Genomic DNA, 26,065 nt, shown 5'->3' with positions numbered 1-26,065 from the left:
TCACTGGAGCCGAGAAAAACGTTATTAGTAGCACATTTTTTCATAAGCTTAAAGAAGGAAAGGAATTAATTAATTTCACTAAAGAGGTAGATGTGGATCTTTTCAGCATAAATGACAGGCGCCTCGTCACGGAAGACACAATCACCGTTAACTTTTTTGTGGCAGAAGAAACGCCACGCAAAGCACTTAGGCAGAAATTCATCATCGTAAACGGAATTGTTGAAGATTGCGTTCTAGGACACGATGCACTTTGGAAACATCAGTTTATCTATAACGGAAGACGACAGTCCATCTACCGAGTCCCGGAAATTGATCATTTCCAGGAAACAGAAAATCCCTTTGTGATTAGCAAATCTTTGAGAATACCTCCAAATTCCCCTAGTCTCCTAGGGACTAGAGAAGAGGAAACTCACCCATTCAAGTGAGTTAGGCCGTAGTACTTTAGTAAAACATGTCATCGTTACCCTGGTAGCACACTCACATCCATCGTCTATCATATGGATGTCTTCATGTCTAAATCGAATCTTATCTAGCTACAACCTAAATTGGATATCACATGATACTCAATTTACTACGGTCTCATGCTATCTTCGTATAGATGTACTAAAGATCTACGTTTCTAATACGATCACGGACATCCATTTGTGACTAGAAATCAGACGCTTAACAGACAGACGTAACATGACGTCTGTGAGAAGTCCAAATTATCTTTCCGCAGGATAGATGAGGGCAACACGGACTTTAACTTTTCATCATTTTAACTGCTAATATTGTTATATTGTAAAAATTGAATTAAAAAAAATTAGACAATATGCTGATTGAAATAAAAAAAATTATTAAACGCTTAATTAACTGCATTTCGTCTACGACATGAATAAGGGTGATGCAAAATATTTTCCGTTTTTTGGTTTTGCCATAGGAAATCGGATCTCTTTACACACAACATAATCGACATTTATTATAACAAGCTCGGTCGATAATTCAGATACAACCAATTCTTGGAATGTACGAGAAGGCAAAGGACTAGTATAAAGATCATCATTTTTTAAATATTTTTTTACATACAGCGAAATTTGCCCGTCTGTGCTTTTAAGAATATTTTTTACTAATGCTACACGGCCGTCATTCAAAAACACGCAGTTATTAGGGCGTTTTGTACATATTGTCACATTTCTTAGCTGAATTTTCCCGAACTGGTAACCTTTAAAATTAATAGAAGTTGGCCCATTGGTATGTTCACATGAATAACTCAAAGTCTCTGTTGACGAGGGTGAGGCGTAGTCATCGTTGGTATAAATTACTTCTATTTCCTTCAGACGCCTTATCACTTGGGCTAGTGGATTTGCACTTGTTCTCATTAAATTCTTGATTGTTTTAAGTTTATTTTCAAATAGGAATGCACTGTAGCTATCAAGGGAGCCAAGTTCTTGTACGTCGGCTGGAAGGTGGATTAAGTTGTGCACGTTATAGCTGATGAACTTTACTCCATAAATTGAAACACAATCCTCAACAAATTTCATGAGAAGGCTCTCAGAATAGGTGGCGTATGTTTGACAGTGTTTCGAGTTCGTCAGGATCTTGATGGCCACATGAAATGACATGTAATGGTCATACATCTTTTTGGATATGACGCCTTTAAGAGCAACAGGAAGGAAGTAGGTGAGGTAAGTGATTCCTGTGCTCGGTAGCCTTTAAGTGTGGAAAATCGTCCAAAGTTCTTGTTTTTCTCGGGAATTCAACTGGACAGTATTCTTTAATGAACACTAAAAAATCAGAAACCAACTTTTTTTGCGCATTTGTCAATCTTGTTCGATCCATTTTTCCGAATAACCAGATGCGTAGCAGCTTTTTTTGAACACCTATGCATACATTGTGCATGTAATCGATAGGAACTGTTTTTACTAGATCAATCGGCAATTTTTCAATTATTGATCTCTCTTTTTTTATATTGTGGTGGCCTGGCTAGCTGCACGCACGGACAGATGCATCACTCCTTAGAGGTGCGTTCACTTCAGGATATGCCACCCTGCCGCCGCACGCGGAAAGTATGGTCTGGGCCCAGACTCCTTTCGTTTCACACTTGTGACAACTAAAATATCCATTGTGTGAAACAACACTTGTAACCATACATTTTGCTGGGGCATCGCAAACGAGAGCTTCTATTTGAACTTCAAGTACTCTTCCATCATATTTAAGACCTTCTTGTAGCACTTTGATTACTTCACATACCAAGTCGGAGAGAAAATCATTGACGTTAGCGGGTTTCTTAAGCCCATGGTATATACCGATGATGACCACCTTACTTTCTTTATAGCCATGTATCGAACAAAGGATAGGCCAAAACTGGCTCCCGCTGCTTTTTGAAATTGGTATTCCATCTACAAAAATGATAATTCGAACTTTGGTGACGGCGCTGTCGATTTAGTGGTACGACAACAATGTAAGCAGTCCTTTTGCCAAACCAAAATGCGCATACTGTCCTGGCATTACGGATCTCAAACTTGACTTACTTCTCATAGTTTTTAGCAAAGTTCTGCTATCTATTGGTAAATTTAGCCCACAGTCAGACTTAAGTCGTCGAAAAAGGTTGTTGACGTGAAATCTTGGTATGTTGCATTGAATCGCCCGTTCTGCTAGGGAGCTTTTCATTCTTGCATTTTCTTCAACTTTTTTCTTATCAATTTGTTCTTCGTCGGAACTGAGCAGAGATTGCATGTCACTTAATAATTCACACGCCTGCTCACCATCATCGTCATCTAATGCTTGGTAAGAATCTGCATCACTGAAACAGTTATCATCTTCAGTTGTCTCGGAAGATGAATAATGTTCACTAGCATAAGGGCACGCTCCATCAACAAAATTGATTACGTTCTCTCCAATACTATTAATATCTGGTGTGTGCTGTTGAACTGGATCATCTACCAATTCAGGTATAGCTATGACTGGTTGAGTATCGTTGATGGTGTTGGGATCACTGGTAGCAACCAGCAGCAAACTTGTCTCCACAATCCAGCAACACTTCCTCTGTAAGATTTTATAAATATGTTAGTTTATTTAAACTAATTGATAAAGACAAATTATACGAATTATTTGTTCTGCAGCCAATTTCATTCGTCTTTGTTGCTGGCGAACACCAACAACCAGCTTCTTCTTTCGGATATTGTCACTTGTCTCGTTCATCTAGAACAAATAAATGTTATGACGTCGTGGTTTATGCAAAATTCTATACAACAGCTATCAAGATTGCATAATGCTACAGTTTTTTAATTTAAAAGTTACCTTTATTGTTGATTCTTACCAGTTGTATCGTGAGTGACAAAAACACCATCAAAGCAATGATAGCAGAAAAAGACTTCTGCTAGTTGAGACAAATAACCCGGCGTTGTCAAGTAGTGTAAAAACTTTTGATCTGGCAACATGCTCATGACACACCAGTTTTTGAAAGAGGCAAAGAGCTCATCTCTGCAGTCGCCATTGTTTCAACTGACTTTACAACTTCAATGACTAACCACGCTGCTCACGCAAACCAGCAATCGTGTTCAGTGTATTTTTAAGAATTGGTGTCCTGTTTTTCCAAATAATGGCATCAAACATGGTAGTAAGTTTAAAGTTAACGCTTTGTTTGCATTTGATAGATGGATTTAAGAGTTTTGTAATTTTTTTCATTTTTAGAATGATGGTAAATTCTACATCGTTGATCTGGAGACCCAAGGTGGGATTTGTGTTGCAGTTATACCTGACTTCTGGTTGCACGACACCAACTTTTGCTATTATCCCGACAAACGTGGAGATATAGCTTGTGCGAAGAGAGAGCAGCCTAATTCGACATGGTTAAACTACAGATGTGTGTACAGAGGACTATTCGGTATGTTACATTTGTTGTTTGGCGACTGGTCCTTGAATTAATTTGTGCCTACCAATTTCAATTCTACATTCAGACACATACAGCCAAGCACGAGACCAGGTGTCTAGGGCAGTACATAATTCAGACATCAACACCCCTTCTGAATCTGAGGGAAACCGCTTAGGAAGAGGGAAAAGGATCAAGAAAACTCGTGCTGTATACTCCCCCACACCTAATCCAGAATCCAGTACAGAGGATATGGAGAGTGACATGGAGAGTCCTTCAAGTGTCCCACCTATACCAAATGGACTGGCTGAAACTTTTAATCGCTCAAGTAGGAGAACACTTTAAATTTTGCTGTTACAAATGTCTATATTTTGTTATATTTTTACAGTGGTCCAGTCTAGTTTGACACAATCAACACAAAGTCAAGTTGAAAGTCCTGGATTTTACTCGTCAATCAACATTATGGAAAATGATTATGAGAAAACTTCAGACAGCGGGGAACCTATCCAACTGCATACCAGCTTAAGCCAGCAATCAACAATGGTGAGTAGTCCTCCTGCTCCACATGTCCAGCAACTTCCTTCATCCACATATTTGTTGCCATTGCATTCTCACCGGTCACGCAAACACAACGCAGTAGGGGAGAACGGGGTCAACTTGGACACGGGTCATATTGGACAAAGACCCTAAGTGCTACATGTTATGGAAAAAAAAAAATTTTTTTAAAATTTTTGTATAGACTGCAATGTTTAACGTTCTAGAAAAAATATTGATTAAAATCGAATCATTATTGTTCTTGTTATAGCAGAATTAAAAAAATGGCCCTGTTTGATGTAATATTCTTCCCTATTACTGTAATCTTTTTTAAAGTGAAAAACACTACAAATGAATAAAATAATTATATGTGAAATAGCCAATTCATTTCTTTAATGATTGATAAAAAACTTAAATTTTAATGCCTTTCCAGTGTTAAGTTATTAACGAAATACTAAATAGCACCGGGTTGGGTCATTCTTGACACACAGTTTTGGGGTCATATCGGACAACTTCGATATTGGAGTGGGAGGTGCTTGTGGAGAAGCCATATACGCCCGTTTGACAAATCGATACTCGATACTCTGTTAAGCCCTCCCATTTTACTCTACCCGCCTACAAATTGTCCATTTCAGCCCCCTATTTCGTAAAAATGACATAACTCTCTATTTTTCATTTCTATTGCAAATATTTCAACATGAATGAATAAAATATTGAATAAGCAGTCTACCCATATTTTTTTAAAATTTATTTTATGTCTCCTTATGAGGAAAACTGGCAGTGTCCAATCTCACATCGTCCCTGTCCAGTTTCGCCCCGCCGTTTAAATAAAAACTAAAACAACACGACTTCATTAAAATTTTTATAATTCGTTTATTTTAAGACTTAAAAATTACAAAAAAATTGTGGAGTTACCCAAGAAGGTGCTGCACCATTAACTAAAAATACATATTAGAAAAAGAACATAGAAATCTAAATAAAGAGGAAAGAAATTTTTTGTCCAGTTTGACCCCGTTCTCCCCTACAAGTATTCAAGGCAGTGGCCCCCTGCCCAACTTCATGGCAACAGCTTAAGCAAACAACCAGCACTAATGAGTAGTACTCCTGCTCTCCATGTCCAGCAACTTCCGTCATCCACACATTTGTTGCCACTGCCTTCTCACCCAGTCACGCAAACACAACGCAGTACAAGTATTCCAGGCAGTGGGCCCCCTGCCCAACTTCATGGCAACAGCTTAAGCCAGCAACCAGCACCAATGAGTAATACTCCTGCTCCCCATGTCCAGCAAGTGCCGCAATTTACACCGTTGCTGCCAGTTCCTTCTCAGGCAATCGTCAAAACCCAGCAATCAAGATCGGCATCATCCTTTGCTATGCCTAAAACAACTGGAAATGAATCGCCGTTCGAAGTAAAAGTTCTGAGCTTCTTATCCAAAATGGCAGGCAATCTCGATCAAGTGAAAATTGAGGTGAATGTGCTAAAAGGAAAGGTTGATAATTTATCGTTTTCAACTCAAGAAAATGAGCTTCTTGCGACTGTGGAAATTCCTCTTCTACCCGTCAAAACCATTGATGAACTGAAGCTGTACGAAGAAGTGCTAACCCAACATATGCTCACCGACTTAAGACATACCTTTGTCTTCATTTTTCAAAGTTATACCAGACAAAGCATTGTCTTAAGATTCGGCTTTTTAAAAAAGAATTTTTTCCCCCCCCTAGTGATTGTTAGCTGTATTTAAAGTTGACTTATTCATATTTTTGTCATTATATGTTAAGTTTAATTTTTTTTTGCCGGCCTTACCAAGAGGGCTGATTCTTTCTTTTGTTTAGACAAAGCATTGTCTTAAGATTTGTCTGTTTTAAATACGATATTATTCCTTCCGCTAGTGATTGGTAGCTGTATTTAAAGTTGTCTTATTCATATTTTTGTCATTATATGTTAAGTTTAATTTTTTTGCCGGCCTTACCAAGAGGGCTGATTCTTTCTTTTGTTTAGACAAAGCATTGTCTTAAGATTTGTCTGTTTTAAATACGATATTATTCCTCGCGCTAGTGATGGGTAGCTGTATTTCAAGTTCAATTTGTCATGTTTTTGTCATTATATGTTAAGTCTAAGGTTTTTCGCCTTTCCAAAGGGGTTATTCTCTCTTTTTTTTTAAGACAAAGTATTGTCTTAAGATTAGCCTGTTTTAAAAACGATATTATACCTTGCGCTAGTGATTGGTAGCTGTATATAAAGTTAACTAATTCATGTTTTTGTCATTATATGTTAAGTTGAATGTTTTTTTCGGCCTTACCATGAGTGCTGCTCCTGTTTGTTTTTTTCTTCAGACATAGGCAAGTCTTAAGTTTTTTTCAATAGTTATTTAAAATTAAATTTTAAAAGTATTTATCAATTTCATCAAGGAATTTTACAAATATTAATTTGAAATAATTTATGATTATAAATTTGTGAAGTCAAGCAGTCGACATTTTTCCCTCCCCCTCCCTAGACGACGAATTCGACTGCGCTGATCCTTTCGGCGAGCTCCGGAAGCATTGCTCGACTTGGCGGTATGGGCAGTATGGTTCAAAACACGGTCTAACAGGAGAGGTAGACTAACGCCATAAGAGCTTTTTGTCTCAGTAGGGTGGGAGGGTTATACATTTATTTTATCCCTTTTCAATTCACAGCATAAACGTCCAAACGTTTATATTCCCTTTCATAATTTTCTAAAAAAATGTTCTGTTTTAATGGTATGGGTGTCATTTAAAATTTCAGACACAGCCTTATCTTAAGTCGCAGAGCATATGTTGAGGGTTGCACATTTTGAGAATTTTTTTTCTTTTTAACTTAGCATTTCTTTAAAAACTTCTCAAATCCAAGAATCTTTCATTTAAAAAATACTTCAGACAAAGCAACGTCTTAAGATTTTATCTATTTTTACGAAAGCGCTATTACCATGTAATTTTGGGGGATTATGCAAATTTTTACTAACTAAGAATTTTTTTAATTAACTAAGCCAATCTTCATAAGGAATCACAATCGGAAGCATCTAAATTAACTCTAAATAGTACCGAAGTAGAAAAAATTATGTAACTAAACAAGGAAAATCTTATATTTTTTTGTAATTTAAGTTTTATTTAATCAAGAAAAACACAAATTATTTCTTTTTTAGTCAAAAGATCTTTATTGTTTAATATTAAAAGCCATAAAAGAAATTTAAAAATTTCAGACAAAGCCTTTTCAGAAGAATTACCTTGGTGTTTCGATTCGTTTGTTCGGTTGACGTCTCTCAAGCACCACAATTAGTTATTATTTTAATTTTGCAACGGGACGGATCAGAGAAAAGGTTCTCTTACTTTTATTAAATACAATATTGCTTTAAAAGAGTCAAACATTTATTTTTCATAACTTTTAGTAAGAATTATGCAATTTGTATTCTAAATTATATTGCAGATTCATCATCTTCCGAATAGCTAGATGAGCTTTCTGTTTCTTCATCAGAATATTCGGATTCTGAGAGAGAATCGTAATTGTCTTCATCAGATGTGTCAAACTCAAATTCTGGTTCAGAATGATTTGTTTGTGTTTCACATACGAAATCTGAAAAATCCTGGTTGCACTTTAAATTAAATGTTGTTAGAGCCATTTGAATTTTTAAATTAAGATGATGAACTTCAGAAACTTTCATGACGGATTTCCCTTTCGCAAATTTCTCGTCTTCTCCGGTATGTTTTTGACTTGGTTGTTGTAGTGATGACCGTTTATCAATGAGGAATCGCATGTAGTTTATCATTTCATTCTTACTCAATGTAATTTCCTCCCTTGCTCTTTTCAATAGCATCCAACAATCAACAATATTATATTTGTCGGCAAGGGAAACTGCAAAAACGACGAAATGAAGTTTTTACTTAAAAAAGTACAATTTTTTTATTTTTACGTGTGGGAAAGTGCGTGTCATCCCGATCCAGAACTGTTTCCCAAGGAAAGACACCTTCATTGAAATCCTCGTAAGAAATTGGAAGCGTTGTATCCTTAGAATTAATTAATTCAATCGTTTCCAAAGCCTTTCGTTTAGTTTCCGTCAAAACCCGCCTTAATTTAGTGCGACTCTTCGAATTTTCTTTTTTAGTACAAGTTCGATACTCTGAGTAAGTAATGCGGTCTCAATTTATTTTTTGTAATATACGTGCTTCTTTAGAGATAGAAATGGAAGTAGTCTTTAAATGAGCATGTAAGCCCTCCAGCATTCTTCTCAGTGTATCAACTGTAGTCTTTTTGGTTTTTCTTTGGTCAAGAATTGCCTTAGCTTTTGTCTCCAGCTCCTTGTGAATCAGTGGAAGATCATTATATACGAGGTTATGGGTTTCCAACAATTTCTCGAGTTTTGGAGTGCCTTGTTTGATTTCCTTTCTTGCCTAAGAAAATTTTCGTTATTTTCAAATAATTATTCAACCTGTATTGCAAAGTTGTTTACTTTTTCTAGCTTTTTGCGTAGAAGGAAATGCATATTTTCAATTTTACCCCAGTTCCAATAAAGAATAGCTAATGTTAAAAAATCGTTTCTGTCTAAATGAAGTAAGAGTAAAATCGTTGAATTAATAGTTAACAATGCAACAATGTTTGCTAATAAATACAGTAAGAAGCTCTATTACTATGTTTGGCCATATGCTTTAGCACATAAGCATATAGATACAATTTGGAGAAAACTTGCTCGTGCTCTTCTCCTCCAGTTAAGCCCATTCCAGTTGTCCAGCGGGGATTCCATAAAATCTGTTTTGTACATATATATTTCAAGCTTGAGAGAAGACTTTGCTTCATAATTTATTGATATAATACCTTGCATGGCAATTGATGTGCATTCTTATGCATGATAGGCAAGATTCCTGTCATTTCACTTGTTAGATTACGGTATTCAGGAAAATGACGAGCCACTTTTGTTTTCATCCATTTCCAGTATTGGCATACCACGTCGTAACAGAAGAATTTGGCGTTACTTTTCATGGCTTCGTTGTGCATAAATGCAGTATGGGTCCACGATTCACCTTTAAACATGTTGATTGCGTATGGTACAACGCAGTGCTTGCAAGAGCTAACGACGAGCCCAGTCTCGTCATACTTCTTTTGTTCATTGGAGTCTTCTCTTGCGGCCTTAAAAGCCGATCCCCCACACATCTGTTTCTTTTTTGTCTACAAAATAAGATATGGGAATTAAAAATACTATAAAATTATGATTAATCATATCGTAGTCCAGCATGTCAAATCTAGTAGTTTCAAATGAAATGTAATTGCGTACAGTAGAAACTTTGTTGTAAATCCTTTGACGGAAATTTTCAACTTCTGTATCGGATTTGATAACTAAGTTTCCAAACCTCGCCTGTGGCTGTTCCATTCTATTGAAATAATAAAACTTAAGACCAGTCTTTGTCGTGTTTTCTTGTACACGCATCTTACGTTCTTTCGTTTTCTGGATTGTGCACTTTTCCAGCCGAGCTTAAGCGCCTCAATTTTACGATAGCGTCAGAAGATCTGACTAAAGGTTCTTTCCCACAACTTGGGCAATGAGTTTTGTCTCTTTTCAGCACTTCTTGGTCAATATAGTGGCGACAGGTTTCCCACTCTCTTTCCGCAGTAGTAAATAACGGTACGTTAATCGGTCCATTCTTCCAAATCAACCAAATCATAATTATAACAATTGAATAAATTGTACTGCTTTGTGTCACGTACCCGTCCATATTGTCACACGAGTTGTATTGGAACAAGAATACACGAATACAACAAGTGATGACTTAAATTCTAGACAATTATTCACTTTTAACTAATAACAATAAGGGATGACCATACCAAACTCGGAGAGCGTCTGAAGACTCCAGGGAACTACTCCTACGGAGCCTAGCTCCGGGAGCTCACCCGATGGAGACTCATCTAACGCAGATTCAGGGCAGCGTTTTATACCGTCGCGCGAATTACTCCCCTTCCGGACTGCATATCTGCGTATCTTCCTTGGAGCGGACTTCTCCCGATAATTTCTTCACCACGATCGCAGCTTTGTCCAAGGAGCGGATGACTCATCTCTGCGAAGAGATAACCAATATCCCTTTTCACCCGCGACAGGTCCCCCTTCTTCAAGACAGGCGACCCGACTGTACTAATCTTCTGCGATCCACGAAGGTTGATGAGACTAAAAATCAGCTTGCGTCCTCTTGGCAAATAAGGGACTTTTACTCCTTCGTTTTTCTTCTTTCTGGTTGCGCTTACTTGTTTAAATGTTTCTTGTATTTCCCGGATAGTCTTAAGGATTTTCCTCTTTTTTTTTTTTTTTTCTTTAAACCGCCTGCCTTCAGCCTTGGAAGAGGCGCTGCAATCGCATATCTTCCGGCCGTTTGAGATTTACCATCCACTCGTTCCGGAGCCTTGTACACTTGAACCAGCTCTTGGCGGCGTCATAAAAATACTTTTCAAAATTATATATTTTTTTTCCAATATCACCCCATCTGTTGTGGGTAGAATGTTATTCAAAGCGCTCCATCCATTGGTGCGCATCTTCTTCTGAATTTTTTCAGAAGATTGGCGGGCTAATAAATTTTCTGACAGCTTTCATAGCTTGTCTTTGCGGCTGCTCAATATGCCTTGATGGCACTATAAATTGTTGTCCCCCGACCGGAACAACTGGACTCATCGCCGCTCTCAAATCGACCTCGGTTTCTGGATCCTAGTATAAGCCTCTTGAAGTCTCGACTGATTCACCCTGACTGTCAGCTTCTTTGGTCAAATGGTCCTTTGGAATAGGACCTTCAAAATTTAGGGTTTCACCAACAAAGGAAGTTCCACTCTCCAACGATGAGGCTGGGATAGGTGAAGTTTCTACCGGAACGCTTGACAGTTCTCGAATCGGATGCAATCGTCGGCTGGGGTCTCTTGGGCAACTAGGTAGCCGTGGGTTTGTCCTCTTCGGCATCGGCTAACAATGATGGTAACGAGCTGCGTCCCAAAAATTAAAATTCTGCAGCACTAATTCGTCACTTACGGGTAACGAGCTGCGTCTCCACCAATTGTCACTTAAAGCACGATTTCGTTACTCACGGGTAACGGACTGTATCTCCACCAATTGTCACACGAGTTGTATTGGAACAAGAATACACGAATACAACAAGTGATGACTTAAATTCTAGACAATTATTCACTTTTAACTAATAACAATAAGGGATGACCATACCAAACTCGGAGAGCGTCTGAAGACTCCAGGGAACTACTCCTACGGAGCCTAGCTCCGGGAGCTCACCCGATGGAGACTCATCTAACGCAGATTCAGGGCAGCGTTTTATACCGTCGCGCGAATTACTCCCCTTCCGGACTGCATATCTGCGTATCTTCCTTGGAGCGGACTTCTCCCGATAATTTCTTCACCACGATCGCAGCTTTGTCCAAGGAGCGGATGACTCATCTCTGCGAAGAGATAACCAATATCCCTTTTCACCCGCGACAGGTCCCCCTTCTTCAAGACAGGCGACCCGACTGTACTAATCTTCTGCGATCCACGAAGGTTGATGAGACTAAAAATCAGCTTGCGTCCTCTTGGCAAATAAGGGACTTTTACTCCTTCGTTTTTCTTCTTTCTGGTTGCGCTTACTTGTTTAAATGTTTCTTGTATTTCCCGGATAGTCTTAAGGATTTTCCCTTTTTTTTTTTTTTTTTTTTCTTTAAACCGCCTGCCTTCAGCCTTGGAAGAGGCGCTGCAATCGCATATCTTCCGGCCGTTTGAGATTTACCATCCACTCGTTCCGGAGCCTTGTACACTTGAACCAGCTCTTGGCGGCGTCATAAAAATACTTTTCAAAATTATATATTTTTTTTTCCAATATCACCCCATCTGTTGTGGGTAGAATGTTATTCAAAGCGCTCCATCCATTGGTGCGCATCTTCTTCTGAATTTTTTCAGAAGATTGGCGGGCTAATAAATTTTCTGACAGCTTTCATAGCTTGTCTTTGCGGCTGCTCAATATGCCTTGATGGCACTATAAATTGTTGTCCCCCGACCGGAACAACTGGACTCATCGCCGCTCTCAAATCGACCTCGGTTTCTGGATCCTAGTATAAGCCTCTTGAAGTCTCGACTGATTCACCCTGACTGTCAGCTTCTTTGGTCAAATGGTCCTTTGGAATAGGACCTTCAAAATTTAGGGTTTCACCAACAAAGGAAGTTCCACTCTCCAACGATGAGGCTGGGATAGGTGAAGTTTCTACCGGAACGCTTGACAGTTCTCGAATCGGATGCAATCGTCGGCTGGGGTCTCTTGGGCAACTAGGTAGCCGTGGGTTTGTCCTCTTCGGCATCGGCTAACAATGATGGTAACGAGCTGCGTCCCAAAAATTAAAATTCTGCAGCACTAATTCGTCACTTACGGGTAACGAGCTGCGTCTCCACCAATTGTCACTTAAAGCACGATTTCGTTACTCACGGGTAACGGACTGTATCTCCACCAATTGTCACACGAGTTGTATTGGAACAAGAATACACGAATACAACAAGTGATGACTTAAATTCTAGACAATTATTCACTTTTAACTAATAACAATAAGGGATGACCATACCAAACTCGGAGAGCGTCTGAAGACTCCAGGGAACTACTCCTACGGAGCCTAGCTCCGGGAGCTCACCCGATGGAGACTCATCTAACGCAGATTCAGGGCAGCGTTTTATACCGTCGCGCGAATTACTCCCCTTCCGGACTGCATATCTGCGTATCTTCCTTGGAGCGGACTTCTCCCGATAATTTCTTCACCACGATCGCAGCTTTGTCCAAGGAGCGGATGACTCATCTCTGCGAAGAGATAACCAATATCCCCACACAACACAAGGCAGTCCGTCGGATGTCCGACAGATGTCGGGGTCGGATGTTGAGTACATCTTTTTGATATCCTCCGGACAGCCCGATATCCGATTTGGATGTCCTACGGATGTATTTTTTTTTGGTTTTGACCGCCCTAAACAGAGCCGAAAGACATTCTAAGGATATCCGAACGGGCTTTCATTTGGCTATAAATATGACATGTATTGGACATCTATTCATGAAAAAACATTAGGCTATACCAGGATTCGAACTCGGGTCTCCCGCATCACAGTCGAATCTTATTCCACTGTGCCAATCTACAGATATATTATTTATCATTTTCGAACAATACAATCGAATTGTTGTAAAACACTTGAGCTTTTTCGATAACAAATCACATACAGGATTTTTAAGAAGTCAAGATGATGTCGAACTTAGGTTAAACCAGAGGTGTATAAATTGAAATTAAACAATTTATGCTAAATATTTTTGAATTTTAAACTTCAGCATGATTTATTAAGTTTAAAGTAGTTTTTTATTATTTGAAATTATAATCCTATCATAAGTATACTTGGTTTTAATATTATTAGATGCCGAATAATATTTATTTTCTGTGAGTTAATTTTCAATGGCTTGGTTCCCGTAAGCTAAACGGAAAGCTTGTGCAAACAAACTCATGACTTTCATATATTTTATTCATTTTTTGTAATAAATTTTAAAATAAACCATCCGGCAAATAGATCATTACTCCTTTATTTTTTAAATTTTTCATTTTAAATGCTGGACTTCAAATAAAAATACGTTCAAGGGAAAAATTTGAACACGGTTAAGTTTTCCCCCTCTCAAGAAATTTTGACAATTAATAATGAAACTTAGTGATCGGCCCCAATTAGTTCTAATCGAGTTAACCGCCCCGCACCGATAAAGTGCATTCGGGGTTGAAATGAGGTGCCACTTTTTCAACCGGGGCGGTGCGGGGAAAAATTTGAGGTTAACCCGTTGCCCCGAAGCAATAAAAAAAAATGCCGTTCTTTCGGTTTCAGAGTAAAAATCGGGGCAAGCGGGTAGAACGAGCTATTATCGGGGTTGTTATCGGATAGATCGGGTCAATCGATAATGTTTTTTGCATTGATGAATCGATTGATTGCAATCCAATTGATTGCAAACCCCAATTGAATTCGGGGAGAAGAATTTTCCACCCTGAGCCACGCCTCCTTGGCCCGAAATGAGAAACCCGATTTGCAAAAAAGCGCCCCGATTGGCTCGAGGCCGATCCTTAAATGAAACAATTGAAAATCTTTTTGGCTGTTGGAAGGAGGTCCATAGAATATAATTTTCGCACATCCATTGCACTTCCAAGGTGACTAGCCGACGGACATCCCTGGAACTACCCATTGAGTACATAGATATCTAACGGATATTCGGCCATGATTCGGACATCCGACGGCAGAAATGTGCTATATGGGTCCCTTTTCACCCGCGACAATATTCTTTAGATACGTCTTCAAGAGTGCGAGCGTACATGTTCTTTGAAGAACCTGGACACTTGTGGGAAATGTGATACCCTAATAGAAGTGCCTCTTCTGAAAAAAGATATGTAACTTTCTCTGATAAACTTGCAGGGAAAAAACCAGAAAATATATAGTCGTCGATAGTGGCTTTCCTAACAGTATGGCAACTATCACAAACAAAATTAGTTCCCTTTAACAGAAACCGACCTGTCCAATTATTTTTTAAATTATTAGATAGTCTTTAGAATACGGTCTACATTGAATGTTATTTTTACCTTGCTCAGTGACAACCACGATTGATTCTGTGAGATTGGGTGTAAGCGACATCGATCCAAGGCAGTTTACATCACAGCATTTAAGAGGCACAAAGCATGGTAAACAAACATCTGTAAAAGAGCATAATAGTTGAGAAACACGTGTGTCTGAATTTTTATTTTTAGACAGATACCTTTTGTTATAATGTTTCCTTCTTCATCGATAAAATGATGGGGCTGTAATGTTTCCAGGGTTTCGCAAGAACACAATAGTCTTCGATGAAATGGCATGCTGGAGTGTGTGTTTGCATCACATTGATGGCAAAGGTGTCTTTTGCAGGTCATACATCTCACAGCGTAGAAGTTCAAATCACCATGACACTGGTCACATTTTGAATGAAATAGTGGCTGTCTTGATACATATTCTGTAAAAATTCTTCTTCTAGCATGCTGTCCCCATGCACCAAATGTTTGTCGTTCTTGCCATGTTCGATGTTGTCTTACCTGCATGCTTTCTAAGTCGTTTTTCACTTCTCTTCTTAGCTTATCTGCAAAGATACAATTTCACTTTATTTATATAACCAAAATAAAATTGTACTGGATTTTCATAGTAACCAAGATCTTCAAGGCTGATAGCTGATGGGAATTCATCAGTCGCTATGTCATGTGCTGAATGATGGGTAGTGAATGATGAAACAGTTTGTGGCTGTTGTACGGATTGCGAAGAATGTTGAAGGGAATCACCACTAAGAGTTGATTTTTTTTTTCTTTCTAGTTTTTCCAAGATAAGTAAAAGTTTTTCCAGCAGTGGAACTAGACTTTACTTTTACGTTGTTCTTCGACTTGGAAAAATGCTCGGATAAATGATGATACTTTCTTTTCCTCTTGGGATAAACATTTTTCTTCTTTTTCTCTTCTGTTGATGAGGTTTCGAAATCACTTTCCACATAATTTTCCGACTCACTCAATGAACTTACTTCTGCCATGACAAATTACGTAAAAATGTATGGTGCATTGGTGCGCCGTTTGCAGCAGCGAAATACAGATACTTTTTTCGTCAATCCAACCTTAGTCTGCTATCGTCGTCTGCTTAACACCGTTGCTATGCTTTCTTTTTTGCTGTGATCTTTTTTTAATTTAATGAAAAATGCTACCTTTTAATTGCAAAATAAATCAACCGAAATAATTAGAATTATTCTTTAATATTATTTTGCATTTCCCCCCCTTTTTTTACATAAAACCCATGAAAGTTATTCAAACGGATAGCCACCTAGCGGTCCAAAACATAGCCACATTCACTCTCCCCCTAGATGGCTAGGGATAAGCGCTGAGCGGCTGAGCCCTATCATCTCAAACGAAGCGAGGACGTTCTCGCCCGGTTCCTACAAATCCCGGCAAATGTAGAGCAACATATTACGAACGGGAAGCTGAATGTGGCAACGACCACAGCATTCACCACAACCAGACGTGGCCCACGTCATTACGATTGCGAAGACGATCAAAACGTAGGGTCTGAATGCAACGGCAAATTCTACACCAGCTCACCGACGGAAATCGCCTGCCAAAACGCCGTATGCGTAGACAAATAACATCACTGAGACACAAAAAAAACCATTGCGGCGACTGGTTGGACGAATAGCGCGCGCCGTCACCTATTTGATCGCTTAGTGCAGCCCGTCCGCTGTAACAGTTGGGTATCTACGCGAAAATAATGAGGTTAAATATTTCGCACTAAAAGCTCTACTAAGAGCGCAGGGCACTTTTTATTAAATTGCGCAAAAAAGGATCAATTTAGCGCAATTCATTCCATCATATAATTTACGAAAAGAACAAGCGCTAAAATCAATATTTAACGCTACATATCACGCATTGCACTAAATTTAATTAAACGGACGTGCAAAGTAAACCAACAATTGCGGCGACTAGTTGGGCGAGTAGGGCGTGCCCTTTCGTTATTTCGGCACTTATCGCGGCGCCTTGCGTTATTTTTGCGTTGTCGATCGCCCGTTGTTTTTAGCGGCTCGCACGAAAAATAATTATATTAAATGTTTCACGCTAGATCTAGCGCTATCTAAGCGCGCATGGCGCTAGTGATGTAGTTTTGATAAACTTGCGCGCGAAGCGCTATATTTAGCGCAATTCACTTCATCGCATTATTTATAAAACGTGCCAGCGCTTCGGTTATTTAACGAGTTGCGACAAAAAAACAATTGCGGCCACTTGACTAGTTGCGCGCGTCCGTCTATTATATTAGCGCTAGTCGCTATCGAGTCCGTTCTCTATCTTAGCGCTAATCGTCGCTTGGCCAATGTTTAGGCGGCTCGTTTGGCGAAAAATGTCAAATGGTTTGCGTTGGATATAGCGATATCGTTGCGCGTATGACGTTAGTGATCTATAGATCACTCGACTACGATGCGTTGATTTTAGGCCAATTTTTTCTATCATATGACTTACGAAACGCGCAAGCGCTAAAATAAATGTTTAGCGCTGAATAATGCGCATCACATAAAATTTGATTGAAGGAAAATTCTCGGCTGAAATAAATTGCGTTTATATTTTGCCGTTTAATTCCGGGCTGGCCGGACTGCCCCTTGTCGACGACACCCAGAATATAAACTGATGAATTTGTTGGCGATTGATCTGTCCCATATGAACAGCGGCCCATCTTTGACGGCTTTTCCTATTTACGGACGCATATATGCCTTCGCTGCTCAATAAATAAATTGAAGATGACCCACCTTCAACACCGGAAGCGGTTCGAGCTGGAGTAGCCGCTGTTGGCCAGCGCCAACGAGGTGAAAAATATCAAAAACTCAGGTGACTTAGCATGGTTTGCGGATATTTTTTTTAGCCAGATGTATCTGGGAACTGGGAAGCGCCTTCTTTTCGCTCTCAATAGCAAATGGCTGCGAGCGGTGGCCGCTGAGTTTTTCAAATGTTCCGTCTATGTGGTGCGAGCCAGTAGCCGCTGCCGGTGTTGGAGGTGGGCCATCTTCAATTTATTGGACAGCAAGGGCATACGGCTATAAAGGAACGACGGGTCGCTAACGATCAGCTACTCTGGGTGTCGTCGACAAGGGGCAGTCCGACCAGCCCGGAATTAAACGGTGAAAAACTAGCGCAATAATATTAAGCCAAATATTTGCTAGATATGCGCCCGGTTAATTAAATTTAAAACAATACGCTTTAATAAGGGCTAAATTTTTATTTTAGGGCTTGCGCGTTTCGTAAATTATACCATGAAATAAATTGCGCTCAATTGATACTATCGTGCGCAACTTAATGATTAGCACCCTCCTGCGCTCTTAGTAAAGCTTGTTCTAGTGAAAAATATTTTACCTTATTATTTTTGCGTATATATTATAAAAGGTATTGCGCTAAATTTAGCGCCTCGTAGTTTATCACAGGTAAATCACTAGTGCCATACGCGCTTACACAGCGCTAGATCTAGCGCGTAATATTTGACTTAATTATTTTTCGCGCTACATATTTATTTTTGCTGCTTATTTGTGTTTGTAAATTATGTAATGAAATTCAATGTGCTAAATTTTACGCATTTCGCGCAAGTTAATCTTAAGTTAATTATTAGCGAAATGCGCGCATAGAGAACGCTAGATCTAACGCTAACAATTTAAAATGTTTGGCCGCGAGCAGCGAGCCGTATAAAACAGTGGAAGGGCGACGATTAGCGCTAATAATATAGCCAACGGACTCGCGACAAGCGCTTATATCATGTACAGGCACGCTCTTCTCGTCCATTGGCCGCAATCGTTTTCCTTTTCGCAACATTTTATTCGTCGATTTTTTTAAAATTAACGAACCGCTTGCGCGTTTCGTAAATAATACAATGAAATACGAATATTGCGCTAAATATAGCGCATCGCGTGCTACTTTATCGCAAACAAATCGCTAGTGCCACGCGCGCTTAGATAGCGTTAGATGTAGCGCAACAAATTTCAATGGATTTTTTTTTCGCTTATAATGAGCCGCAAAAAATAGCGGACGGACCAGCGATAAGCGCTGAAAAAACGGACTCGCGTTACTCGTGTGACCAGTCGCCTATGGCACGTTTTTAGTGCCATAAGTAGCACCTGAACCCAGCACCTGAACCCTCAACCTCAACCCAGCACCTCAACCCTCAACCTCAACCCGGCACCTATCTATTTTCCGGCGCTATTTTTTCAAGCTACTTTGTCAAGCTATGCTGACATCTAGCGGAGGGAAAATTAAGCGACCCCGACCTTACATTGTGCCCCCTAGTGACAGAAATGTGGAAAGTTGTCTGCTACACTTTTTTTGCTTAAGCAGTCGCGTGGCTTTTTCGTTGGTGTTAAATAATATGCGTTACATTAAAGAAGGTAATCCGGTCTCATTTATTTTTATTGAACCGAATGTTATTTTTGGGGTAGAGCTGGTTATCCAGTCCCATTTTTTTATTGTGCCACATCTTTTGTTTAATTTGACATTTTTTCTGAATACTGATGTGACGTGTTGGGGAGCTGGTTATCCAGTCCAATTTTTGTTATTTTACCACATCTGATATTAAATATTAATTATGATATTTCATTTATCAAATAACAAAGTAAAGAAATTCTGACCAGTTATATATTGATGCATACAACCCATTACATCATAGTTTAAACAAAGCTAATAATAATACTCCTGATTACTCATTGCAGAGCTGAAATACTACCTTTTACATTACCTATTCAATGTAATGTCTGATGGGCCAATAATCTGTGTCATATGACTTGCACTTCTTGAAAATTTACTCACAGAACAAAGTACATTGATCCTGTCATAGTTCTTGACTGCAACTCGTTGAACAAGCTGTAAGTACACACATACAGTTTTTGTATCATTTCGTAACTTTTACTGACTGTTTATGTTTGATTCATATGCAGATTTTTTTGGCATTCACAGTCAAACATGGAAGATTCACATTCACTCAGCAATTCTGAAATTGTTCACGATGAAACAGATCTAGCTGAAAAGAGGCTAAATGAAGCCATGGCACAAAGGAAAAAAGAATTACAACACATGAAAAATATAATGGGGAGACAAATTAAACAGAAGAACAAAGAAGATCGAATCAGAATTTCTCAGTTCAAAGTAATTTATTTGTCATTAATTTGGTTACGTATGCCTACTTAAAATAATTATGTTATATTATTACAGGAATCCTTTAAAGGAAAAAAGGAAGTACCTAATCGAAATAAACCATGGAAAACTATCGAATGGCAAAACTATTGGAATTCTTTGGGTAACCACGAACAAAACAACCTTGACAGGAGGAAGTCCCACTGCCACAAGAGTATCTACACCAAAATAGATGAAATGGCTGAGAACTTCAATGCTTCAGTTGTATGTTTAATTCGTTATCCCAACGGAACCCAACATACCAAATATGTTTTAGCCAGTGGTGGGGGAATTCAGTTTGCCCAATCAGAAGATGGCATTCTTATAGATCAACTTTGGGTTCGACATTGGAACAAAAAACAAGGTTGCTTTTTTGCTAGTGTATTCAAATTAGAAATTGTTTTTAAATTAAAATTATGTTTTTCAGAGAAAAGACAGAAGTTGTGTGAAGAAAAGGGCATATGGCAAGAGAGAGCCAGCAAGAGAGAGAGAAGAGGTATTTCTTGTTTCCTACAAATTTTTATAGCTGTGTTAACATTTGTATTCTAATTTAGGACTGAAGAAAGTAATCGACCAAGACAATGAATCACTACTTCATGACAATCCAAAGCAGAGAAACTTCATTGAAAAAGGAGCCAGCAAAAGAAATAGAACAGGTTTTCATGTTTTCTAGTTACTTCTATACCTGTGCTAACATTCATAATATAATTTAGCAAAGAAGAAAACTATCGAACATGAAAATGAATCAGTACTCCTCGAGAATCATGAGCAGAAAAACTCCATTGAAAGAGGTAGAAAAAGCATTATGCTAATAAATTTTGCAATTATTAGTGCTTAAAAAAATTTTAAAATTTTAAAGGAAAAAAGAAAAAGTCGAAAGAGAAAAAAGATGAAAGGACAGGAAACAATAAAATGAAATCATCTAAAGAGAGAGCAGGAGAAGAAGAAGAAGAAGAAAAAGAAGAAGAAGAAGATCAAGAAGAAGAAGAAGATCAAGAAGAAGAAAAAGATCAAGAAAAAGAAGAAGATCAAGAAAAAGAAGAAGATCAAGAAAAAGAAGAAGAAGAAAAAAAAGATCAAGAAGAAGAAGAAGAAGAAGAAGAAGAAGAAGAAGAAGAAGAAAATAACAAAATGGAGAAACAGGTGAAGTGTAGTACAAAATATACTCCTCCGTCGAAAAATGCAAAGCAATATCCTTCACCAAATTGCCACGAAGGTAACAACAAAGATAATATTATTTCCACTCAGGTTGTGTTTAAATTATTGATTTTTCAATGGTGTGTACAGATGTGGACAGTTTGCTGACATTGCAAAATGAGAGAAATAATTTATCACCTCTTTCCTCCGCTCCTCTTTCACCGTCCAGCACAAGGTCTTCGTCTCCCAATTATCAACACCGCGAAGGTATAATTTATATCAGTCTTCTTTCAACTAAAATTCTGATTATTTTAGTATTTACTTCTCTACGGTACAATCAGAAGGGGAAATATTTGGGCCAAGCAACTCTGGAATTCCTCCGCAAACGACATTGAAGCGGGTGGCAGATGGTACGGCGGGTACTGCGGCTGCTTCTCTTATAAAATATCTCGTTTTTAATAAAGACCACAAATTGGCAATTGAGCCATGCGTAAAGGTCAGACGTTTATCTGCGCCTTTCCAAACACAGGGAAAAACAAGAGGAACAAGACGAGGAAATGGAAGGTTGCCTGGAAGACCGAAAGGACGAGGAAAGGTCCCAGCAGGAAAAAAATTATAGAACAGAAGTTCGTCTGATTTGTTCTCCAATACGCTGATTTGTATTTCAATGGAAGTGTAATAATATAAAAGCGTTAATTACCAAGCATCGAAACGTTTTTTTATTTGTTGCGCTATGATAGTCGAAAACCACTTCTTTATTTCCTTAATTTAAATTACAGTTAAAAAATGAACATACCACCTTTTAAATATATAGAGTGGTTCGAGGTAGGGCTGTGGGCCGGGCCATGAAAACCCGGGCCACAGCCCGGGCTGAAGAAAAAAAAATACCCAACTCGACCCACCGAGGAATATTTTGTACGGACCGGGCGAGGGGTTGAACCGCCGGGTTCGCGGGCCAACCCGAGCGGTGGCGCCATCTAGTAGTCACATAGAGAAGCTCGTTATTCACTATGCCTGCGGCCTCAAGAAAGACCTAAAAATATTGCCGCCAAATGCTCTACGAGAATTTCGTTGCATGAAAAGTAGGATAAGTGGTAGAAAAGGGCGTTCGTGTTCAGAAGACATAATTGTCGTGTCAATGTTGGAAGAAGAAGATAATTAAGAAAATTAGGGAATTTTTTAAAGTTTGTCAAAAAAAAGTGTGTTTGACCCGATTTTTTACCCGGGCCGTTACCCGGCCGGTAAAAATTTATTGACCCATTGGCCCGGGCCGAACCAATTTACTCAGTTGGCCCAACCCTCTCCAACCCGCGGAAGAAGAAAACCCCATCTAAAAAAACCATAAAAAAACCGCCAAAAAACGTCCGTACCACAGCCCTAGTTCGAGGTTGCCATCTAGGATAGGTCTTTCACCCAGTTTGGTGCAACCACATCCAAAAAGCATTAAATTGTCCATAACAAAAGGGTACGAATGGAAGGACAGTAAAGGAAGGGAAGAATAGAGTGGGGAAGAAAGGGGTTGGTCCCTCTTTTTTTCACTTTCCCTTTGTCTTTCCATTCCTACACTTTTATTATGGACAACGTCAATGTTTTCCATTTGGTGGTTGCACCAAACTGGGAGAAAGACCTATCCAAGATGGCAACCTCGAACCACTCTTTAGAACTGATCGAAAACCATGTGTTTGTTCATAACACATTGCTATTTCTTAAGTAAATAAGACAAGCTCCGTATCAATACATTCTAACTTAACTACCCAGCAATCTTTTTCATGACCGTCAACGTATGCTCACCAACTTAAGACATAGCTTTGTCTTGATCGTTTTTAGTTCATAGTCCTACGTTAATTGCAGTTTCCAATATTTATAACTTAACCTTCACAATATATATATATTACAATACATTTTATTTTTTTGACAAACAATATAGTTCATAAATTTTAAAATAAATTAAAACAACGTTTTTAATAGAGGAAGGGACTTGAAATAATGTAATGTGAAAGGTAATTGAACAAGTTTTTTTAGTATAAATTGTTGTGACGTATTTAAATGAAAATCCTTCAAATTTTAATTTTCTCAGTAATTTTTATGGTTGTAGAGACTGAATCAAACCTGTGGATACCTGTGGATTCCACAGGTAATCGGCCTGAGGAAAGAAGAGGGAGAAGAATGGGTACCCTTTTTTTAATACTTTCCTTTTCTCACTTTTCTTCCCTTGGGCCGATTCTCTTTGGATTTGGTAACCAAAACAGTAAACAAAAGGGGAAACATAAAAATTTAACAGATTTCCTTTTAAATACGTCACAAAAATTTATACTAAAATAAAGCTTGTTCAATTATATTTCACATTACATTATTCCAAGTTGTATTCTGTTAACTGGAAAGGTTTCGCGAATATTTGTTTGCGACACCCTCTTTTCCCTATGCGAATTACTAAAGAGAAACACGAACTAGAGGGAAACTTGGCGGATTCAAAAGGAGTGCGTTAAACCCCCGAAACCAAAGGGGTACACGTCAGTCACTTCCTCTATTAAGAAAAACAACATATCTAAGGCTCGCTTCGTTTCTATTAACAAATTATTATCAATTATTCTTTAACCAATAATTATTTAAAAAAAACAATAAACAATTATCCATTGGAAACTCTAATGATGAAATGATGAAATGATGAAATTAAATTAAATTATTAACAATTATTCATTCAAAAATTAATTGTAATCACAAATTATTTAAAATTATGCATTGTAAAATTTAATTTGAAATTTTCTAAATAATTTTATATTTAATTTTAAATAACTATTGAAAAAAACTTAAGACTTGGCTATGTCTGAAGAAAAAACAAACAGGAGCAGCACTCATGGTAAGGCCGAAAAAACATTCAACTTAACATATAATGACAAAAACATGAATTAGTTAACTTTATATACAGCTACCAATCACTAGCGCAAGGTATAATATCGTTTTTAAAACAGGCTAATCTTAAGACAATGCTTTGTCTTAAAAAAAAAGAGAGAATAAGCCCTCTTGGTAAGGCCGAAAAACCTTAGACTTAACATATAATGACAAAAACATGACAAATTAAACTTGAAATACAGCTACCAATCACTAGCGCGAGGAATAATATCGTATTTAAAACAGACAAATCTTAAGACAATGCTTTGTCTAAACAAAAGAAAGAATCAGCCCTCTTGGTAAGGCCGGCAAAAAAAATTAAACTTAACATATAATGACAAAAATATGAATAAGACAACTTTAAATACAGCTACCAATCACTAGCGGAAGGAATAATATCGTATTTAAAACAGACAAATCTTAAGACAATGCTTTGTCTAAACAAAAGAAAGAATCAGCCCTCTTGGTAAGGCCGGCAAAAAAATTAAACTTAACATATAATGACAAAAATATGAATAAGTCAACTTTAAATACAGCTAACAATCACTAGCGGGAGGAATAATATCGTATTTAAAACAGACAAATCTTAAGACAATGCTTTGTCTAAACAAAAGAAAGAATCAGACCTCTTGGTAAGGCCGGCAAAAAAAAATTAAACTTAACATATAATGACAAAAATATGAATAAGTCAACTTTAAATACAGCTACCAATCACTAGCGGAAGGAATAATATCGTATTTAAAAAAGCCGAATCTTAAGACAATGCTTTGTCTGTTACTTTGAAAAAATGAAGACAAAGGTATGTCTTAAGTCGGTGAGCATATGTTGTGCTAACCAAGGATCTTGATCAATTCTTCAAACTGGTACTTAAAAACACTACTTCAAATTATGTCCTTTGCTCATGGCTCTTCATAATGATTTTATTTCAGGTACAGTTCGTAAAACAAATTGGTGGCCTAACGCTTTCTAATTGTGTCAAACGGGCTTGGGAAAGTGTCCTCACTCTTGAAGTTAGAGCCTTTGTAAACTGGAATGGTAAACCACGCACAGGTCAGTCACAGAAATATGGATTGAAGAAATCGAAAGTGACAGAGGCAGTTTTTTGTAGGCTTTTTTACATTAAAATTTATTTAATTTTATCTCATGTACTAATTACTTTCATAGAGGGAATTGCGTTCAAAAATGCGTCCTTGTCTGCGCTGGAAATCGAGACTAAAAAGGCTGTGAAAAACTGTGCGACCGTTTTGAAAAAGAAACAACTTGGAATTGAAATAGCGTCATCAGAAAGCGACGAGTGATCTGACCAATGTAAGCATAATTAAACAAAAATTGGATGTATACCTAATAATTATATGTGTTTTCCAACTAGTTATCATGGTGTACAAGAGAATCGGCGTCTACACCAATCCAAATTCATGATTGATCCAAAGATTTATCAATCCATCTACCGAAAGTTCATTGAACCAAGCATTTTTTTTATCATTTAATTGAGACCAGGCGTTTTAAGAACCACCAACTCGATCAGGATTGTTTATTGCCTTTCTATGATAGTTAAACCAAGAATAATACTTTGTGCAGTCAAATAGTTGAACAACCGTTCATACGATTGGCCTTTGGCCCATATTTAGCTGCTGATGTGCCCAATCATCTGAGTGGCTAGTCCGACGTCGGCCCACGATGTAAGTATTTTAATTATACTCTAGTCACTGTTGTGCCATTGTCCCGTTGCTACGTTTTAATTTATGATCTCTTTTTCAGTACTGTGAGTGCAGCGGAGATCGGATTGAATTAAGAATTAAAATCTCGTTAACTAGTTCTTCGGAAAATTTACCTCAAACCTGAGCGACTATTGTCCTGATTCTGAGCAAATGAGTTTGTTCTACATGTTTTCTCTCGTCAGTTTCCAGATAGACAGGTGATAAAATTAATCGTGTTCC

General features: G+C 38.1%; 2 protein-coding genes, 2 long non-coding RNA genes and 1 pseudogene across 4 annotated transcripts; 2 read left to right on the top strand and 3 right to left on the bottom strand.

Moving 5' to 3' along the window:
* Positions 1-2,804: 2,804 nt before the first annotated feature.
* Positions 2,805-3,353, bottom strand: LOC116920767. The gene is made up of 3 exons (XR_004392860.2): positions 3,280-3,353; positions 3,084-3,180; positions 2,805-3,024 (listed from the first exon to the last, which is right to left on the bottom strand). It is a non-coding gene; the product is annotated as an uncharacterized LOC116920767 (long non-coding RNA).
* Positions 3,354-3,437: 84 nt separating this feature from the next.
* Positions 3,438-25,426, top strand: LOC116920608 (the record flags this gene model as incomplete). Its single annotated transcript, XM_045172631.1, is given in 9 exon segments — positions 3,438-3,506; positions 3,508-3,598; positions 3,731-3,865; positions 3,939-4,130; positions 4,239-4,440; positions 5,523-5,979; positions 24,956-24,991; positions 25,058-25,178; positions 25,293-25,426. Coding segments are annotated over 9 exon segments (1,437 nt in total), but the record flags the coding sequence as incomplete, so codon positions are not given.
* Positions 7,681-9,336, bottom strand: LOC123471165. Its single transcript, XM_045172125.1, has 6 exons — positions 9,207-9,336; positions 9,023-9,140; positions 8,845-8,936; positions 8,557-8,785; positions 8,308-8,490; positions 7,681-8,249 (listed from the first exon to the last, which is right to left on the bottom strand). Exons 1-6 carry the CDS (start codon positions 9,312-9,314, stop codon positions 7,813-7,815), a joined length of 1,167 nt encoding a protein of 388 aa, XP_045028060.1. The 5' UTR covers positions 9,315-9,336; the 3' UTR covers positions 7,681-7,812.
* On the bottom strand, positions 9,338-10,025 carry LOC123471166. Its single transcript, XR_006645348.1, has 3 exons — positions 9,822-10,025; positions 9,664-9,760; positions 9,338-9,557 (listed from the first exon to the last, which is right to left on the bottom strand). It is a non-coding gene; the product is annotated as an uncharacterized LOC123471166 (long non-coding RNA).
* On the top strand, positions 19,232-22,100 carry LOC123471164 (annotated as a pseudogene).
* Positions 25,427-26,065: the final 639 nt, after the last annotated feature.

This window comes from Daphnia magna, linkage group LG4, assembly GCF_020631705.1.
Source record: "Daphnia magna isolate NIES linkage group LG4, ASM2063170v1.1, whole genome shotgun sequence".
Lineage (NCBI taxonomy): Eukaryota > Metazoa > Arthropoda > Branchiopoda > Diplostraca > Daphniidae > Daphnia > Daphnia magna.
Note: the sequence above shows the minus strand (reverse complement) of the source record. Positions and strands in the feature narration are given on the sequence as shown.

Coding starts and splice junctions, on each gene's coding strand:
- LOC123471165 (XM_045172125.1), bottom strand. CDS start 9,314: ATGAAAACAAAAGTGGCTCGTCATTTTCCTGAATACCGTAATCTAACA. Junction 8,937..9,022: donor AAAGCATATGGCCAAACATA/GTAATAGAGCTT, acceptor TACTTCATTTAG/ACAGAAACGATTTTTTAACA. Junction 8,250..8,307: donor TGACACGCACTTTCCCACAC/GTAAAAATAAAA, acceptor TCGTTTTTGCAG/TTTCCCTTGCCGACAAATAT.